This window comes from Camelus ferus, chromosome 9, assembly GCF_009834535.1.
Source record: "Camelus ferus isolate YT-003-E chromosome 9, BCGSAC_Cfer_1.0, whole genome shotgun sequence".
NCBI classification, from domain to species: domain Eukaryota; kingdom Metazoa; phylum Chordata; class Mammalia; order Artiodactyla; family Camelidae; genus Camelus; species Camelus ferus.
In genome coordinates, this window is record NC_045704.1 from 61,024,719 (window position 1) to 61,045,659 (window position 20,941).

Consider the following 20,941-nt stretch of genomic DNA (forward strand, 5'->3'; position numbering starts at 1 on the left):
TGACACCCACACAGGGCAGAGTGCACTTGGAAGATGCTGGCTGCAGACACTAGTCAATCCTGATTCCTCCTCTTTGTCCCATCCATCTTTGGCCCTGAGCCCCCGATCCCCGCCTCGAGGCCTCAGCTGAGACCTCGCTCTTTCTTGGTCTACAAGGCCTCCTGCTCCGTGGGTGGGCAGCTGCCTCTGGCCCACCGCAGGGCTGTCTGACTCTCCCGCCCCAGTGTCCTGTGGTCTGTAACCTATCCTCTGCTCAGCCCCTCGGACAGCAGCTGAGGAGCAGAGAAGAGGCAGGAGGGTGGGTGAGGGAGGCACCCATACTCAGTCTTCGTGGCCAAAGCACATGCTCTTGGTCAGAGATGCCGGACACTCACCACTTCAAAGAGTGACCTGTAATAATACAGCCAGGGTTGTCACATACCTCATCTCATTTGACCCTCACAATCAATTCAAAGGAAGATAACCGAGGCTCAAAATCCAGGCCCTACACACAGGATACATCCACCAACAGCAGAGCTGGAACTCCAATCTGGATTTCAAACCTCCAACATGTGCTCTGTCGCCCAGATGTGTGGTCACCATAGGACACTGCACACATGTACTGACCTTTTCAGGTCTCCTATGTGTTCACCAACAACCAGGGTGCTAAATGCTACAAAATTATTTGTGTCTTGTGCTTTTTATTGTTCTTCCTGGTTCCTTGCTAAGTAGATGAGCTTTTAAGGATTATTTGCAGTCGCCCTGGGCATCAGGATAGGGCTGTCTTCAATTCCTGAACGACCACACTGCCTTCCATAGCTCTCTGAGTGGCTCAGGGATCTGCACACCAAGACAGGGCAGCCCCTAACCTGTAAGCTTGACATTCTGCCAACCCACACCTCAGTTCCCCTTGGGGCTGTGCCCCCAGAGTTTAACATGGAGTCTAAAAATAATCTAGAAGTCAATCAGCTAACCTCCTTGAGAGCAGAGTCATGGCAGTGCTTTCCTACCTATATCTCCAAAATGCCTCAGTCTGTGATCTGCATTCAGCTGGGGCTTGGTACCAACCTAAGATATGCACACTCACGTGGGGCTGGAGAAATGTGGCGAGACCAAGCTTGCATCATAGAAGTTACATGACTCCTAAGAGCAAATCCACGATTGAAAGCCCTAGCTTTCTGGTTAACTCAGTCACCCACTCATCACTCTCATACCTAAGGCCAAGCCCTGGGAATGCAAAGACAGGATGGGAGGAGCTTCTCCTTGCCAGGGGTGTGTGGAACAGAAGCTCTGGGACAACCAACTGGAACACACGGGGGCCGAGGAAGCACAGAGGATGGCCTCTGACTGCTCAGGACCTGGGCAGGTGCAAGAGCAGCTTCCAAGGTAAGTGGTCCCTGAGCTGAGGCCTGTGCGTCACAGACGTTTGCACGTCAGTCCTCTCCGATTCCACGCACGGCCCTGCCCCGGGGATCCCCGGCTCAGCGGGGCCCAGCCTCCTCCCTGCCCCTCCATCTGCGATATTCTCCCAAGGGCGGGGCAAGTGCTGCTCCTTCAGCTGCTGCTCCACCCGGAAACAGACTGATCACACACGAACACTCCCCCCTATGGTGTCTCTGGGCTTTGGCGAGACAGGGAGCCCCTCCACACAGAAACTGGTCTCAGCTCAGACGCGCTGGGTGCAGACCACTTCATCCCATGCTCCTGGACTAACAGGGACCCAGCTCCAGGGGCCTGGGTTCAAGAAGAGAAGTATTTCCCTGATTGAGATTTAAAACTTAAAAGGCAACTCAGAGGTTATTCTCAGGCCTGTCTTCAAAGCAAATCCTCTTGTGGTTGTGGGGTTTGGCTTTTGTAGTCAGCCAGCCCGCAAGGAGGGGCCCAGGGCATCACACTAACCCAGCCGGGGCCTGCAAGACAGAGAGGGAACAGCTGGGTTGCAGCCTGGCGGCCCTATTTCCCAACCTCTCCATCCCTAAACCACCGTGACGCCCAGTGAAGGGGTGTCTGACCATGCCCAGCTCCAGCCGGGGCCTTCCAGCACGATGTTCTCCAAACTGGGCAAGTCCACAGCCAGCATCACGCCAAAGCCCCGGGCGGCCTAGGGAAGGATCAGGGACAGGACGAGTAACACGGGACAGGAGCCTCCCCAAGCTCAAGAGCCTTTGCTAAGAAAACCAAACAAGGCGGAAAGTTTAGGTGGTGATCTCTTCCTCCAGCACCATCTCAACAGAGGCACCAGAATGTCCCAGAATCGGCTGTGGACCTGCCAGCCCCCAGGCTGACAAGCTAACATGGGAGCATTAAAAAAAAAACAGACTTGAGATTTGGATTCAAACCCGACATGCTTTTCTCCACCCTTTTTGAGAGTAAACTGTGTAATAAATGATGTAAGTCTTGTCGGTGAGTCAGGAGGATTATTACCCACATCAGCTCCCGGGCTGTGCCTGGGATGGAACAGAGTGGAGGTGTCAGACCCCGTGGGAGGCTCCGGCCCCCACGCCCATGCCGCGGGGCAGCCTGAGGGCTCACGGCTGTTTTCCCACATTTTCCTTCCTGTTCTCCCTCACGACTGGCGGTCAAAGTCATTCCTAGCTGCTGTCCATCTAGCTGCCTCGGGCAATCATCCTTTTGTTCTCCTACAGCCTCATCCTGGCTACAAACAGAGAAATGGGCTCTGAGGCACTGGCGTGAGGGGCTCTGCTGGGCTAAGCTACCGCTCTGGTATCTGGCAGCCTGATGTCTGTTTCAACCTCAAGTCTAAGGTCTTTTTCATTTCTGTTCTGGCTCCTGACCCAAGCTCTGGATTGGCTGAGTCTGTTAGATAACTTCAGAATAAAAGAAACAATATGACTAATACATCATTCAGATTCTAACTAAAATTCAGCAACTACGAGCAGACCCTGCAGGACACCCTGGTGTTGGCCTAAGTCATGGCCCCACAATGTCAGGATGCAGGAGCACCCCTATCCTCAGCCAGTGTTGGGGTTCAGAAGCCTCCTGTTTCTGCTCCTTGGAATGTTCCAAATATGGCACCTCACAGGGCCAAAGCAGGACTGATTTCTCTGTGTGTGTGTGTTTATGCCTCTCTGAGCTAGGGACAATAAATTCTTTTTTTTTTTTTAAATTGTTCTTTTTTTAAGTAGGGGTGGGTAATTAGGTTCATTTATTTATTTATTTGATGGAGGTACTGAGGATTGAACCCAGGACCTCATGCATGCTAAGCAAGCACTCTACCACTGAGCTATACCCTTCCCCCAGGACCAATTTCTTTCAGAAAGCCTTTTCTAACACTCCAGTCCCCACTGATCTGTCAGGGAGTCACGTATCTCGTTCTCCAACAAGCCTGTGAAAGCCCCCCCCCCCCATGTACAGGGTCACCTGTGGTGGCTACCCCACGGTGCACAGTGTCTGCTGGCACAATCTGCTCATTTAGGAAACCCTAGAATTGCCACAGGTATAGGAGCAGAAACCATGGAATTTCAGAGGCAAAAGGGCCTCAGAGATGAATGAAAGCAAACCCTGTAACTAGTCCCAGTCTCCAGACTAGATCATTTCTGGGGAAGGAGAGAGGCAAGAAAAACCAAGTTCATGAGAAACTTGCCTGCCTCTCTGAACACCATCATGGTCAGAGACAAAAGGCAGTAACCCGACTAACTGATCCTCACCCAAAAACCTGTATTACAGGCAGGTGGAGCGTGACGTCCAGATCGTGGACACGGCCCCACCAAAATCCATGGCGAGGAGCACTCTCCCAAGACAGGGACCCCTGGGCTCAGTAAGCACTGCGTTCCAGGACACCCTCCTAGCTCACTACCCAGTGAAAAACCCCCTTTTCCAGACCACATATATTTGTGGAAAACAGCACATGGACGTCCACACGGCTCATGGTAGAAAGTCACTTGAGATCTACACATAAATACACAAGTACAGGAATCCCAGATATGCACAGGAAAGGACAACGTGGGAGATGACAAAATATTCACGATCAAGATCAAAAGAAGCTGATGTCGCTCCCAATGCGAAAGGAATCCCCTCGGCTCCACCTGCTCCAAACTTGAACTCGCCGACAAGACAGGGCAGCCACGGAGCAGCACAAATGTCTGGGAATTCAGCAGCCGCAGTTCAATCTGAACCTCACCCTTGACCGTGCTGCCTTCCTGGCCTACTTTCTTTGCAGGACAAAGAGGGTGGAATGTGAAATGCTGGGGCCCTTGGTGTGTAGTCAGCCACAAAAAATCTTCAGTGTGGTTGACAACTGTCATGGCAACGGGGAAGAGGGGCTCACCCTCGTCTACGTTTCTTAGACACACGCGGAGAGAAGCACCTCCAAACAGAGCTCAAATTTTAGTTCATAAAACTCTGAAAGACATATTTTTGAAAGATAAACTCTGAAAAACCACCCAATTAATGCCCTACGTATATCCACCTCTGCTGTCTCCCTTCGCTCTCTGACCGTGGGAGAAGGATGCTCACTGCAAGTGGTTCAGGCTCAGGGCCCAGACGGCATGACCTCTGATTCTTCCGTTTATCCCTTGACCTTGAACAAATTACCTCATTTTTCCAAAGCTCAGACTCTTCATCTGTAAGCTAAGAAAATAACAACACAGAAAACCCTGCTATCACATGGTACGTGGGCTCCAAAATACTCAGTTGCAGAACACGGGTTACTAAAAGGTTGATGAAGTGAGTGAGCAACCCTGCTGCGGGCAGCTGGTCAGGAATCCTAGTGACAGGCTGTGAGAGCCAAACAGGCCCGGTTTGGGCTGAGGTCTGGGGTCATCTGTGGTCATTGTTGCCTGAGTTTAAATGTCAATGGGGACAATTCCAAATTCACTGACTTTCTGAGACTTCAGCAGTTGGCATTTAGGCCAGGAGAAACATTAGAGGCTCAGGAGTCAGCCCTCCACTTTCCTGTTTCCCCAGGAGGAGGAGGTGCCTGCCTGGTTTAGTTTTGTTTGAAAGATTAAGTGAGATGATATATTTTAAAGTGCCTGGCCCAAAGCAAATGGCTCATTAATGGTGGCACCATGAGTTTATGTGTCCATGTTGGTTGGGGAGGAAAATCTGTCCCCTGTGTGCACCTGCATCGCCCACCTAGGGCCCACCACGAGGGTCCTAACACAGGAAATGAGCTAGGACTGGTCCTCTCTGCAGAGCTTTCTTTGGGGACTCAGACCATTAAATTATGCTACTCTATTTTTATGCAGTATTTGCTGCCAACTCTCAGCCTCCTGGAAAATCAAACCTACCGACAGGGAGGCATCCAGGGTACACAAAGTAGAAAAAGCACTGCCTCGGAGTCAGAAGGCTTGGATTCCAGATCTGATCCTGCTACTTTGCCATCTGTATAAATCACTTCCCCTTTCTTGGCCTGTTTCTCGGCTGGTGATGGAGAATACCAACTACTGGATTTAGTTGTTGAAAAGAGCAAATGAAATATTGCCGGTGAAAGCATTTATAAACTATAAAGGATTACACAAATATAAAACATCACATTACTAATGAGTATGAGCATTTTGCAGCAAGGGATGGGGTGGGTTGTTGGCTAAAATCGTCACACAGTCCCTGGACAGAAAAGCAAGACCCAGTCTCCACTTATGTTAAATCACAAAATTTTAGAAATGAAGAGAATTGTAGTATTCACCCAAGCAGAGACTCAAGAACTGAAGAAATCAGAGTTCATCGAGTCCATAGTCCCAAGCCAAGCACTAATTCTTTAAAACACCTCTGCTTGGAAAGAAAATGCACTCTCACTTCGGACTGAAATGACCTTATTTTAAGTTCTGCCCTTGGTCCACCCACTGTTCCTTCTGCTCCCAAGCCCCTCTTTCTAGTGAGGCCATTCACTAGAAACAAAGAAAACAACAGAGGACAGAAACCTCTTCCCTTCTAACCTTCCTACTTTGCAGATAAGGGGCCTGAAGCCTAAAAAAGCATGTGCACACACACTCACACCCGTACGGAGCTGTCTCTCTCCTGTTAATACACTTTCCCTTGGATGTGATTGTGGCTTTTGCCATTAAACTAGTTCATGTTTGCAATGTTAGCCGCTATATATAAACATAGATTTAAAAAAACCCAAATTTCTTCTGTATAGCATAGGAAACTACATTCAATATTTTGTAATAACTTTTAATGAAAAAGAATAAGCAAACGAATATATGTATGTAAATGCGTGACTGGGACATTGTGCTGTGCACCAGAAACTGACACACTGTAACTGACTGTACTTCAATTTAAAAAAGATAGAAAACACCTATGATTGCAAGTAGCTCACAATCTTAAAAAAAAAAAACTAGCACATGTTATTAAAATCAGAAATGTTAAGGCTTTGGAGCGCACCCAGTCAGAGGCCCTCACGCAAGCTGCGCATGCACTTCCTTGCTAGAGCAAGGAGAAAGGGTGGGACAGGGCCAGGTGGGGAAGCCTCACTCTGGTTTTAGCCACTTCTTTTTCAACATTAATTGCTCCCTTTAGCTCTGTCAATAGAAATAGTTTTGCATGAAAAGTGAGAAAGCATTTCTTACTGCTGATGCCCCTCCGAAAGGCCAGCTGCCTTTCTTCTGATCGCACAGGTAGGCGCTGACAGGAAGGCAGGCACTGGAGAGACAGTGTCCTGGTTGCAGAGTGAAATCCGCAGAGGCCTCTTTTCAGGGTTAGTGTTCACTATCCTGTGAGCCAACTAAGGATGCTGACATTCAGAAAAATCCCCAGGACCAGCCTTCACAACTCCATCCACAGGCAAGTAGGAATCAGGGGCACCCGCTAAATTCCAAGTGCTAGGACGGATGTGAAGGAGACCACACGGGCTCACAGCCCCGTCAGTGGTGACAACCAGCTGAGCCACCCGAACAGGTAAGTATAGTCCAGCGACTTGGGCTGACACAGAGCACATGAGTGCAGGTGGGGGTGGGTGTTTCAGGTGAAGCGCCACAGAGGAGGCCAAGCTGAGTCTTAAAAAGAAGAATGATGGTCATGCCATGTGGACAACGGGTAGTAAAGCAATCCCAGGCAGCGGAAGCACGTGAGCAGAAACACGCTGGGGTTCAACAACCCTTCTAAACAGCCACGACAGGAGCAGTGGGGTCAGCGCTGCGTCCTAGGACAGCTTTGAGAAACCCGTAGTGGAGAGGTGGAGAGCCTCCCAAATCCGTGTCTACCAGAACCTGAGAATGTGACCTTATCGGGTCTTCGCAGATGCAATTACAATTAGTAAGAGGTCATTCTGTGTCTAGGTAGGAAGGGGACACACAGAGAAGGCCGTGTAATGCTGGAGCAGGTCAGAGGATGCAGCTACAAGCCCATGAGCACCAAGGGTTTTGGGCAGAAGCGAGGAGGAACGAGGGAGGACTTTTTCTTGGCGCAGAGGGAATATAGCCGTGCCAACACCTAGATTTCAGCTTGTGGTCCTTTGCCAACAGCCGTAGGAAAGGAATACACCTGTGTTCAGGAGAGGAAGGATGGAGGCAATGCTAGCTAAGGTGAACGGTGGCTGGGGCTCTGGATAAAGGGCAGAGGGGAGAGGATGATGAGAGAGGATGAAGGAGGGGAAGGTGGGTGGCAGGTAGCAGGGAGGGCGAGCGGGCAGTGAAGACCTGGAGGACACCAGCCGTAAAGGAGCCTGGGCACCAGTACCACCCCATCTCCTGCTCTTTAAGGCACTCCAACCCAATAACTGCATTTTAGGCTGGAGCCAGGGTCTTTGAGAAAATCCTAAAATGCAGGATCCAAAATAAGTTGATTCAGCTTTTGGGAAAAATACCACCCTGGGAGAGAGGCTGATGGCCCGTTTCACCTGACTGCTACTTCTCCCCGGGACAGTCAACAAGGGCCACATCTACCTGGATGCGTGGGCCTCACTGCTGCCTGGGCTGGGAGAGAAGCAGACTTCAGTCTGACAAAGAGTAAGAGCATTGGCAGTAATATCTGTGCATCGAGACCCAGAGATGCAAATATAATTAGCCCCTGAACGTCACTGCTCTGCTGAGAACCGGACACACAAGTGTTTATACCCACGGCCCTCCTGCCCTTTAATTAAAATGTTTGTCTTACAGCTGCGTTTGGGGCGGTAGCTTACACAGGTCCCACACAGATAACAGGCAATGATCACCTTGGAACCTGAGGACACAGGGAGCAGCAAAAACTGGGATCAGCTGTCAGTGTTTACTGACAGGTCTGGGTAAGGATGCAGGAGAAAGCCTGGGTTTTCTGGGGCCTTGTCATAAGAGAGCAGGGGGGACACACGCTGTTGCGTCCCTGCCCTGCTGGTGGAGCCCTCTGTAGGCCACGCAGATTCGCCAGTGACCTTGGCCTGCTGGCTTCTCAGCTTCAGCGACCAAGTTCTCTGAAGAAGATTCACAAGCTGACAGGTGTCCCTGGCCAAGGCTTTGAATATGGGCTTCAGACAAGCTCTGCAGGGTGTCCCCACTGAAAGACAGCCACCAGGAGCCAGGATATCTACTCCCACCAGGGAAGGAGGTTTTATCAGTGTGTGGTTTGGGGGGACACCCAGGGCACTTTTCCATGCCCTCTACTGTCCCGCTGTAAATTCCTGCTAAGAAAGTGCAACCTGGAAAACACTGTCTCTAATAAGACAAGCAAAGCCACACAAGAACGAGCCCGGCAAAGACCAGGCTGTCAGCACTGGGACGAGTCTGTGAGCACAGAGTGCCCAACAGCGACATGCAATGAACCAGGCTGCAGGAACTAAGCCACAAGCAGCTCACACAAGTCATCCCTCTAGGCCGTAACGATGCGATCCAGCAGGTAGTTCTGAGCACGAGCAGGCTGACAACACCGGAACAGCCCCCTTCACGGCCGGCTGTCCCGTGGCAGAGAGATGCTGGCAGACCTCCTGCACCGGGGCGGGGGGTGGGGGACCTACGAGACATGCATTCCTTCAAGTGACAGGTTTGGCTATTGCCACAACTGCCCGGAGAGCTCGCAGCCCACTTCCAGGCCAGGGCACAGGCCCCAAGCATGGGTACCTCCCCACACAGTCTAACCCGGGTTGCACCGGCCCTGCCTGTGATGGGAATTCAGCCTTCCCAGCTTTAAATTACTGAGCTGAATTACACCACGTCAACATCAAAGACAACCGCCTGCCTAGGGTGCCCTGAGAAGCAGATTTAGATCTGGACCAAGAGCAGGTCCAGACCCGCCCAGGATGCCCAGCTGACCTGCTCTCACCCAGCCTCATCTCCCTTGACATGGGTACCTCCGGCCTTGGGAAGAATGGCAGGTGCCCACGAGGAAAAGTCTGGAGGCCAAGGGCGACCAGCCTGTCCAATGGACCTCTGCTCAGGGACCGAGCCAGGCCGGCATGGAGCAGGCCAGGGAAGGGGGCCCTGTCCACTTGCCCGCTTGAGTTTTAGAGGATCGCACTGCACCGAACCACACCTGTGAGTCCGTGGGTGAGCGTGCAGAACGCCAGGCCAGCCGCGGGCAAGTCCTTGGGGAAACAGCACACGACTCTGGTGCAGATCCGTCGCCAGCTGCCCGGGGCTGCGGGAAGACCGTGGACACTGGGTTCACGTCCAGGGCTCCGTCCCTGTGCTCCCGGCCTCGGAGCGAGGCTTGCGGGCAGACGCTGTGTGAGGGCAGCCTTCCCAGCTGTGGCTGCTGCCAGCGGGCAGCTGTACAAACACAGGGCCACAGTGTCCAGCACCTTACACTCTCGTTAAAGCCACTTTTAACAGGCACCACGGGGCCAAACCACAAACGGCAGTTCTGAGCCTGCCTTCAAAACAGCAAAGCAGAGCTCGAGCAAAAACCTGCACACTCTGCTCTGCAGCTCTTACTCATTTTCATCCTTTTTTTAGGGAGTGGGGGGTGGGGACTGGCCAGTACCTTTACTGAAAAGCAGTTACATGAGTAAAAAGGCGTATTTCTAAACATGAGATTTTACATGAAACCATGATCGTAAAAAACATGCATCGAAACCTCTGCTGGTCATTTGAAAACACAACTTCCCAGGCAATGGAGCCAGGCCCTCCCAAGACAGTTGGTGCCGGTCTTGAACACAGGAGGGAGGGGCCCACAGCCCAGCGGGACAGCCAAGTCTGATCAGCGGGGTAACCACCAGCTCTGACATCGTTTGGTCCAGAATCACAAACACAGATTTCAAGTGGAGCTGGATATATCCGGGCATTCCTGGAGTAAACTTAACCTCCCCAGGAGACTCTCCCTTTCTCCTTGCTAACGAGAAAACCAAAGTGCAATCGCGAGAAACAGGGCCCCCACTCAAGCGCGGAGGATGCAGGCATGAGCTGGAGAGAGGACAATATGAGCTCTGTTTCACCAGGGTCAAGCTGTGAGCATTGATCCCGTGGGTTCCCGGGGCCCTGGGGTCAAAGGCCACCAGTGTGCACAATGTTCCTGTCTTAGCCAGCTCAGGCTGCCATAACAAAATACTGAGACTGAGTGGCTTAAACAACAAAAAGTTATTTTCCTACAGTTCTGGAGCCTAGAAGTCCAAGATCAAGGTCTGGCCAATTCAGTTTCTGCTGAGGACTCTCTTCCTGGCTTGCAGACAGCTGCCTTCCCACTACGTCCTCACACGGTCTTTCCCCGGTCCACGTGCACCGGGAGGAAGAGCACGCGGGCAGGCGCTCTGGTGTCTCTTACAAGGACACTTAATTTTACCAGACCTGTGACTTCACTTAACCTTAATTACTTCTTCAGAGGTCCCACCTCCAAATATAGCCATGCTGGGGTTTAGAGCTTCAACCTATGAATTTGGAGGTACACAATTCAGTCCATAACATTCCACCTCTGGTCTCCCCAAAATCCATGTCCTTCTTGCACACAAAACATACTCATTCCATCCCCAGAGCCTCAAAAGTCATGCTGGTATCAATTCTAAGTCTAAGGTCTCATCTAAACATCATTTAAATCAGATATGGGTGAGACTTGAGGTAGATTCAACTTGAGGCAAAATTCTTCTCCAGCTGTGAACCTGTGACACCAAACAAGTCATGTGCTTCCAAAACACCATGGCAGAGCAGGCACTGGATAGACATTTCCATTGCAATAAGGGGAAACTGGAAAGAAGGAAGGGGTGATGGGTCCTGGGCAAGTCCAAAACCGAGCAAGGCAAATCCCATTGGGTATTACAGCTTGAGAGCAATCCTCTCAGGTTCAACGCTCTGCCCTCGGGGTGCACTGGCGTGGCAGCGTCACCCTCCTAAGGCCCTGTGGGGTGGCCCTACCTGTGGAGCTCTCTGCATGGACCACCTGGTCCACTGAAACCAAGGCAGGGGACCATCCTCTGAAACCACTGAGGAAGCAGCCTTGCCCCTGGGCCTGCAGTAGGAGTGATGATCCCCGAAACACCTTTGGAGTCATTCTTCCCTTTTCTTGAAGGATAAGGCATGTTCATATCATTCCATCTTTTCACCCTACTTTCCCCATTTCCTTTAGTCCCAGGTGACAGTGTTTCTACTGGTATAACCCTGTATTTATTCCTGACTTCTGCTGAGATGGCTGACTCAATCCCTGGTTCACACCCACATTAATCTCCTTATCAGGTGGTTGTCAGCCACCCCCGTGGTGTTCTCTCTAGTACATGCATCATCATTTTCTGCAATATGGATAGGCTGAGAATCTTCCAAATCTTCAAGTTCTGGTACCTTTTGCTTAACAACTCTTTCTTCAGTTTATCTCGTTCTCTCTCATTTTGCTATAAACAATAAGGAGGACCCAAAGCTCTACCTTCAAATACTTTGCTTAGAAATCTCTGCAGCTAAATAATCCATTTCATTGCTTGTGAGTTCCACCTTCCACAAGACATTAGGGGAGGAACATAATCCAGCCAAGTTCTTTGCCATTTTATTACAAAGATCACCTTTTCTCCATCGCCCAATAACATATTCCTTGTTTCCTTATTTCCAGCTATGAATTTTGCAGGGAACACATTCAGTCTGTAACAGTTCCTTTTCAACACAGTGCTACAATCATGTACCATCACAAATTTCCACTGTCTGAAAAGAAATCGAAGAATCATTTCTTCTAAAGCATGGTGGGTTCTGTGATCAGTAACCAGACCTTTGATTAAAGGTCATGGTCAGTGCCAATTTACAAGATACTCTTAGTCTCAGTGAATGAAGCATTGAGTTTAAAAACCTGCTGGTTAGGTTAGGTACAGTGGAGCTGCAGCAATATGAGTACCTTGCAGAATGGGTCACTGTGCATGGACAAGCTTCCCAGAGGGCTGAGACGAGAGTTCTAGCTGCGTTTGTGGTTTCTGTGTCTCTCTCCTGGCTGATGACTATAGCCAGGAGAGTCATCAGCTGTCTCTCTCCCTTCATGTTCAATGTGCCTCCTTTTTAGCAGCTCTTTCCCTGACTTGAAATGTTTCTTCTGGACTCTTGGAAGAATCGAAGTCAATAATTAAATTTTTTAGAACTATAAGCATATGCACACTCTGAGAATGAGAGCCTGAGGTTGTCGTGGGAGCCTGCCACATCGTGGCAGTGAGCCAGCCCTCCCAGTATTCCCCACCTTGTGTCGTCCTGGCTCCTTAAATCTGGGCTGGGCCTCTGAACTGCTCTAAGAAGAGAAGCAGGGCAAGCAGTACTGGGCAAGTGCCAGGCCTAAGCCTTAAAAGGCCTGAGAGCTTCTGCTTTTGTGTTCCTGGGAGCCCTGAGAAGTCTAGCTACCCTCATGAAGAAACTCTTCCTCCAGAGGGGAAGCCCTCTGGGGAAGGAGAGGACCACAGATGCCCTGGACAAGAAAGGAGCCCAACCCCGGCCGACTCACCACGTGACTGCAGTCACACAGGGACCGCTGGCCAGACCAGCCACAGAACCACCCAGCAGGGCCCAGCCCACAGAACTGTGAGAAATAATAATAAAATAACATTGCCCTAACTTTTCAGTTTTGGGGTGGTTTTAACAGTAATAGATAAAAGAAAGACGTCTTCTTTGGGACATGAGACTAACAGGAATTTAAAAACGTTTGACCAGACAAAGGTTCAAACCTACCTCCTACTGTGGTTCTAAGAAAGCGCAGGCTCTGTTTGCTGACTGACTGAATACAAGAACCAAAGGATCTCAGGAATGACCGCAGAGTGGGGGCCAGCCCTCTATGACAATCCTCTCCACCCCCTCCTTTCCAGCCCTGAAGCTATGAGGTAAATGAAATAAAATAATGTGTACAAAAATAGCTGGCACCCCGCCTGGCTCAAACCAATGCTTACAAGTTCACTCATGCGCCGTTAGAGCAGCAACATGAACACAAACACATCTGTTCAGAGGCGGTTAAGATCATTCTGGAACCAGCCTAGGCTCAAATCCTGGCTCCCACAATTATAAACTGCGTGGCCATAGACAACCTCCTTAACTCCTCTTTGCCTCCGTTTCCTCGCCTGAAAATGAGCACAACAGTGCCCACCTCCCAGGAGTGCTGGGAAGATTAAATGAGCTGCATGTTAAGAGCTTAGGAGGTGCCTGGCACACGGCAGGGACTGGTCATGGTTAACTGGCAAGGCTTCCAGTTGCTACTGCTCTATCTCTGACTCAGCCAGCCGACACCACTGGCTGCTGTATATTTATCTTTAAAGATTCAAAACTGAGAAATCATTAATGAGGATAATTAAATGTCATTTCTGAGTCTCTTTTCTTCTGGGTTTCTCCCCAAATACCATCAGATCAAAACTTACTAGTCTTTGGTGAAATCCTGGAAAAGTTGGCAACTCACTGTAAGAATGTGGCCAAGAAAAGTGACATGTGTGGTACGTGTGGAGAATCACAAACCCATGTGCCCAGATCCTGGGATGCGGCGGAGAACACGGGGATGGGTGTGATGCACAAGAAGGCGCCGGTTCCCTGTGGCCTCAAGCAGGTCCCTTAACCTACGGCTGGGGGCTCTCGACGGTAAAGGGATGACACCATGACACCACCTGCCCCCGCCCAGACAGCAGCGAGGAGGCGTAAGGGAGACACCCTAAGAGGCCTGGCAATCCAGACGGCACGGGGCAAAGGTTAGGGAGTACCTTAATTTATGTACAGTATCTCACTTCGGAAAACAGGAACCTTTTATATTTCTGAAAGTTTTCAAATAAGCCTAAACCCCATTCCTGCCAACAAGCAAGGTCCCTGCAAGTACCTTTTATGAGAGTTAAGGAGAAGCATATTTTCTTTAAGAAACTAAAGAATAGGCATTCTTCTCAATACTCTAAAAAAATAGCTCGGTTGATTTTATGAAATTGCCTTTGAAAACAAAACAACAAAAGAACTCACCGCTGCCCTGAACCTCAGCCCCACTGGCCGCTGCTTAACAGGAGGGTGGGCCGGCCTGATTCTGGTTGGGTCTGGGGATGACCTGCTACTCTGATCCCAGGGACTCGTTCTTTATCTATTCTGATTCCCTCTTCCCTCCTGTCTGTTTCTACACTTTACAAAAGGGCTTAGAAGTTCTATTTCTGGCCCAGTGACTCTTCCAGCCACCGCTGGGTTTAGACCAGATTTAGCCTGAGGATCAGTGGGTGAGTGCAGGCCAGCGGAGAGGGATGGATGCCAAGCCTGCCGGATCTCACCGCCTGGCTGTCCCAGGGGCTGCCGACCCTGCCCAAGGGCTCTGGGAGTGAAGGGTCCTCTCCTTCGCTGGCCATTCTTCCACCCCATAACCAGGGTCTCCATGTGAAGCAGAAGGGGGGCCTGACTGAAGGCAGGGCCCTGAAGAGGAGGTGTGAGGAAGATCTGGGCCACCGCCAGGGCTGCTGGTATTGTGCCATCTTCAGTCTCCCTGGGGAGGTGGGGTGAGTGGCTTCAGGGTTAGCAGTAAGGACTGGGCAGCTGTTGGTCACAGTGAGGACAACCACGAGGGGTCTGTGGTGAGCCCTGGGCCACGCAGCGCAACCAGTCCTGCCTCTCGGCCCAGGTCTATCCCTGGCCAGTGCAGCTACGTGGTGAGGAACCAGGGTCACCTACAATTTTCTGAACATACCACAGGCATCCTGTCCTGGGGCTGTTTTGTGTGTTTCCTCTCGGCCCCCAAACCAGATCCAGCATGCAGAGCATCCGGTCTTGGAGCGGGGAGTGATGTGGGAGCCCACGGAGGAAGTCGGCCCCACTGCCTGGACTGCCTACCGTGAGAAGATGCCAGCCTTTTCCACCTCCACAGGCGGGATTCACACCAGCCTGGGCTGAGCCCACGCACAATACCGCACGAGGCCTCACCACCAGCCAGGGTCTCAGCTACTTACACTTACAGAGTCCCAGGTCTCACTCATCTCTCTGTGACCAGAGCTGGATTTCTCTCCACCCTCTTGATCTCTGGCAAAACCTGTCCAGTCCTGAGATAGACGGGTGGCTGGGCTTTATCGCTGCCACTGCCTGAAATCTCCCCGTCCTCCTGTGTCCCCATCACCCATACCGAGGCCTGTGTCGGCGGCAACTGTCCCTGCACAGCGGCACACTGGTCTCTCTCTGAGGAGTTCTGGAATAGAGCTTTGGGAGCAGCCAGCCTGTGTCTCCGGAGCCCCCAGTCCTGGGCTCTGCACGTAGCAGATATTTAATACAAGACTGCCGGTCATTCTCCAATGTAAAATATGGTGAAAGAAAGCTGTCTGAGAGGAATAAGCAGCAGTGATTTACTTGCTTTCAGAGCCCCAAGGGCATCTGCAAAGGATTCACAACACCTGACTTTGCTGCAGAGAACATGTGAATCAGACACTGATTCCCTCCAAGGACTGGTCAAGGTGGCAGAAGCCTCGAACACCAAACCAGCCAGTCCTCAGGTGGCGCGGGCTGAGCCAGAGGAATGAAAGATTCATGCCAACACCAAGATGGTCTGGCGGTATGACCTGACTCCAAACTCAGGTCGGGCCACCTCCTTGGGCCCCAGCCAAAAATATGACAAAGCCTATTGTTCTGATCCCCACTCAGGTGCCCTTGCTATCTTGGCTGCTTTGCCGTATCACAGCAGTGACAGCTACAATGAACAAAGTGCTCACCATGTGCCAAGCAGGTTACACACATCAGATATCCCAGGCTATCCCTTCACCCAGTAACCATCTGAGTGCCACCGTGTTCTAGGCCAGGCACTGAGGATGCAAAGAGGAGTGAGACACAGCGCCTGTCCTCAGGGAGCCCATAGTTTGCGGCAGAAAACATAGAAAAATAGGCCAGTAACACAAAGTGAGAGATGCCATAATGGAGGTGTTAACTCAGGTCTGGCTTCATGGTATCTGGTGAATCCTGAACAAGACTAGTCATGTTCTTTTGCATAAATTACCCAAGCTCCCTGAACCCGCATTTCCTCCTCTGTAATACAGGGGTTAATAGTACGGACATCAAAGAGTTCTGTGAAGACAATCTATACAATGTGCTCACCTCAGGGTAAATAAAAACAAACTAAAATAAATAATGATGATCACTCTTTTAGTCAACCACAAAATAATTAGATTTTATGCAGAGATTTAAAATATGACATCTTAATGCATTTCTAACTTTTTCTCATGCATGCATTTACACAGCTCTCCTTGGAGTCTCTAACTGGCCCTTGATTCTTTGCTAGAGGGTCACTTGGGTGACCATATAATTTATTGCCCAAACCAGGACACCTCTGAGAGCGGGGAAAAAAGGAATGATTAATAATTCCACTGGGACAACAGGGTAGACCAGATGTACCATTATGAACAGAATGGAACTGCTTACTGATTGTTCTGCATTCTCAGGTTGATTTCAGGGGCAAGGCCAGCAGTCATCACATTCCTTTCTCCATCATTTTTAAGAGCTGCCAACACGTTTGGAAACTGGCCTAACAAAGCCCCAACCTGGATGAGTGCCGGTACCTGTGCCACCCCATCCAGAAGTCAGGAAAGTCCATGGACACGAACGCCCCCGACCACACATATGCACACGTGCACACACAGCTCTTCCCAAAACCTGAAAGAAAGTCAGTCCCCAATCCTGGCTCTTGGAACCTTGCTGAAGGCTAGCTGTCCTCTAGCAAGACGTCAGTGGTCCTTTCCGTCCCCAGATGATCCCCTTACCTCAGGTGTCCCAAGCTGTAGAAGCGACACTCGCCATCGGTGGAGCGGACCACCTGCAGCGTGAACATGGGCTGCAGCTGTCTGAGCTCCAGCAGCACGATGGCCAGGTAGTGGATGAAGAGGAGGGCGTCCACGAGGGAGACAGCGTATTGCACGATGCCCTGGTAATTTCGGTCCCGAGAGTCCAAAATGCGGACCCCATAAAAAAGCCAATATGAAACCACAAAAAGAAAGATGAGGACCAACAAGAGAGCACGGAACACGAATACCCGCGGCACGTCGGCCCTCTGCTTGCGGAAGAACAGCGCCCAGGTCCCGATGAGCAGAATGAGGAGCTTGAACGCCACGGAAATGAAGAGTCCCTCACAGATGGTGCCGCAGGGCTCCAGCTCGTCCCGCCACAGGATGGGGGGCAGCAGGATGAAGGCGATGGGGGTGAGGAAGACCAGGAGTCCGAGGACCGAGGCCACAGTGAGGCCCAGGTAGCGCCTGCAGTCCAGCCCCACGCTGTCCTCCATGTCCTTGCTGATGCGGGCGATGTCTTCCTGCGATATACTGTGCTCTGACGTGCCCGTGATGGCCGTGGTGGTCTCGCCCCAGTTGTCATCCTGCCACAGGGAGAGAACGATGAGGACCAAGAGCCACACGGCAGGCCATGTGTAAAAGCCACAGAGCACACGGAGACACAGTGGACAGGGAGACCCACCTCCTTTAAGCGACCCACGAGCGTGGGCTTCCTAGAAAACGGAACACTTTAAACATACTGAAGTTTTTAACTTTAACAATTTTCATTGCAATTTTTTCAAAATGTTCCATATATTTGCCTTTTCAAACAGAGAAAATATAATTCAACCTGTTTGTTTGGGTGATTCATTACTACAACAGCAATTAGCATCCACTGTGCTGGGATCCGGGCGAGGCTGGGGGCTGGGGCTGGGGCCGTCCACCCCGTGAGACAGTCCCCCTGTCAGACTAACGTGTGAGAGCTCACCTACAGCCCAAGGAGAAAACCCTCTGCATTTTCTTCACAGTTCTTGGCTCACAAAGTCCAGCTCCTGGAAGCGAGGAGCATTACGAGGCCCTCAAGTCGCTGTGAGGGGTGAAGAGCACAGGAGGGAGCTTACTTTGCTCCGTACAAATCAAAGCCCACCTGCAGTTAGTACACACATTTTTAAAACTTCCACGATGTTATCAAGACCCACTTAATATGAAGGACTCCCTGACAACATTTCTCATGGAACTAGCTGAGCAGATTCAAATATCTACGGCCAGGATGGCTCAAAAATTTCTCCCTAAAACACGTTCTTATGACAAACTAAACACCAAGAATGTGTCTTTTACCTTCTTGCTTTCACTTTCTGGCTTTCTCTTGCTTTTTAAACTCTGAGGTAGTTGGGAACAACTGTCTCCTCATTTCACATGATCCAGTTGTGAGGATTTTAAATGACTTTGCTATTTCTCTGGCAACTGACTTCATTCCAAATAAACAACAGAGTAAGAAGGCAATGAAAAGCCACATGGGATCCAAAGAGGTTTTGCTTCAGAGATTTTGGTATGTGATTTAACTCAGAAAAAACAGTCAGACATAATGGTAAAAACTGGGTGAAGTTCACATGTAAGATACCGACTTAGAACAATCTTATCTAAGTTAACAGCTGAATCAGCAAGACAGGGATCTCACAGCCCAACAATAGCCTCAAATCTAGTAACAATCAAGAAATGAAAATATGAAATGCACAGGCTATGGCAAGGAGTGGGGGTGGCAGTGAAGGTCTCCACGGATGAGCAGACGGTTCTTCCACTTGGAAGGTTACAAGTACCACACACACTACCAGAGAAGTTGCTATTTAAGACACCAGCCAGAAGCAGCCACAATTCTCAAACACTGCTGGCGGAAGCATAAAACGGGACAATCACTCCTGAAAACTGATCTGGCAGTTTCATATAAGTGTAAATTTACACTTAACTGTACGGCCCAGCAATTCCACTCCCGGAGTTTTACCCCAAATAAATGAAAACATATGTCCACGAAGAAGATCTGTACAAGAATGTCCCTACCAGCTTTATTTTCATAATAGCCAAAAACAATGCAACCCAAATGTCTGTCCATTGGGAGAATGGACAACAAATTGTGGTATATTCATAAGCTAGACTGCTACTCAGCAAAAGTAAAAAAGAATGAATTGCTGAAACACAGCAAAACATGGATAAATCTCAAAGTTACTATGCTGAGTGAAAACAAGTCCAAAACAAAATAATATGATTCCAATTATATTAAACTCAAAAACAGGCGAAACTAGTCTACAGTGATAGAAATCAAAACACAGCCTGGGAGAGGGATGGAGGCAGGCATTGACTCAGAAAGCAAGAGAGAACTTTCTAGAGTGACAGAAACATGTATCTTGATAGGAGTGTGGGTTATATGGGTTTATTCAGCTGTTACAACTTTTCAAACTATACACTTAAGATCTGTTCATTTCTCTGTGTGTAAATTTTACTTCAATTTTGAAAAAAAGAAAAAATTATCAGTAGAGGCAAAAACAGCCACAGATTCAAAGATGGACAACTTGCTTTAATATAAGGTGAGTTTAATATAAGGTGAGTTCACAGACTATGTAAGTAACTCAATTTGTAACACTCTCAGTGAAGGCAAATATTGGATTCCATGTTTTTGTATTGGGCCTAATATCCAGCTGATGATCAATGTTGAAATAATTATCACTAGTACTGTGGTTATTTTGTTAATTTAGCTACTCACACTTCTTCCTGCCAAAAAGCTGCTAAGTAAATTCCTTAGCCATTTTAAGAATGTGTACACATCTGTGCCCAAAAAAGGAGGATGTCCAAGGGTTTTCCCAAGCTTGAGATTCTTAGAAGAGAAGGGAGCCAAGATCCCCTGACCCAAATCCCCTGGATTTTCAATGAAGAAACTGAGGCCCACGAAGGCTGTAAATGCCCAAAGTCCCACAGCTGCTGAGAGCACAGCCTCCAATTTCAATGCTTTTCCCGTCGCAGCATCCTGGTGTAAACACCAACAGTTCCTAATGTAGCTTCCCAGTGAGCTACAAGACGAGCCAAAGATGCACAGAAGAAATGCCTTCACAGTGGGCATTCACCAGCCCCTTTGAATTCACACCCAGCAGAACAGTGACCCTTGCAGCACTTAAGGGTGGTCCAGTCTCAGGACTGGTCCATCACCCAACCATCCCTTTGGCCCTCTGGTCCTCCATCCCTGTGACCGTCCCAGACCTCAGGCAAGCGGTGCAACAGCAAGGACTGAAGACATTTACTTATCACTGAACAAACTCACATTCAACCACAGCTGTAGCTTTGGCTTTTAAGAGCACCTTATGTGCTCTGAGGAACTCCAATTTCAGTTCATCTATCTGCTTATAAATGAGTATCTGTGTGTACCTGTAAGTACACTCAGATACATGCTTATCTGTCTCTTCAGAGCCGTGTGGGCATACACCGGTTGATTGTGGGCCAAGGCTGGACGTGCAGATACTTCAAGAGCTGTGGAGGGTGTGCTAACATGTTTCTGAGTATAGCTCAGATGTTTATTTAAATCAGGTGGACTGCCAGGCAGTTTGGACCCAGACAGAAGAAAACACACCATGTTTTAAAAGAACTAATAAACAGTCAATATTTTAAAATTGGGGGATTGCAGGTAAAATCCTCATTTCTAGTTTTCTTTAAAGAAGGTGAATCAAAAAAAAAAAAAAAAAAAAGTACTGCAAGACCCAGGAGCACTGAATTCCTGCATTCCTGGGCAGTGGTAAGCGTTTGGAGCTGAGGAGCTGCTGTTCCCTCGACAGAGGAAACGTGTTCTCCAGGTGCCAAAGATCCCCAACGGACACAGACATGCCACATGGATTGCTATTTAGCCCCAAGCTAGCGTGATACATCTTTGCCCCTTCTGTGTAAGCTGGGGCCCACTTCATTCATCTGTGTTTTCCTACC

The 20,941-nt window shown here is 49.7% G+C and overlaps 1 protein-coding gene across 3 annotated transcripts in view; it reads right to left on the bottom strand.

Moving 5' to 3' along the window:
• The window catches only part of VANGL1 (VANGL planar cell polarity protein 1), a 52,461-nt gene that overhangs the window by 14,048 nt on the left and 17,472 nt on the right, over nt 1-20,941 (bottom strand). For all 3 annotated transcript variants that reach the window (XM_032486972.1, XM_032486970.1, XM_032486971.1), the window contains exon 4: nt 16,979-17,586. In XM_032486972.1, the coding sequence (XP_032342863.1) occupies nt 16,979-17,586 (608 nt within the window). The remainder of the gene's footprint in view (nt 1-16,978; nt 17,587-20,941) is intronic.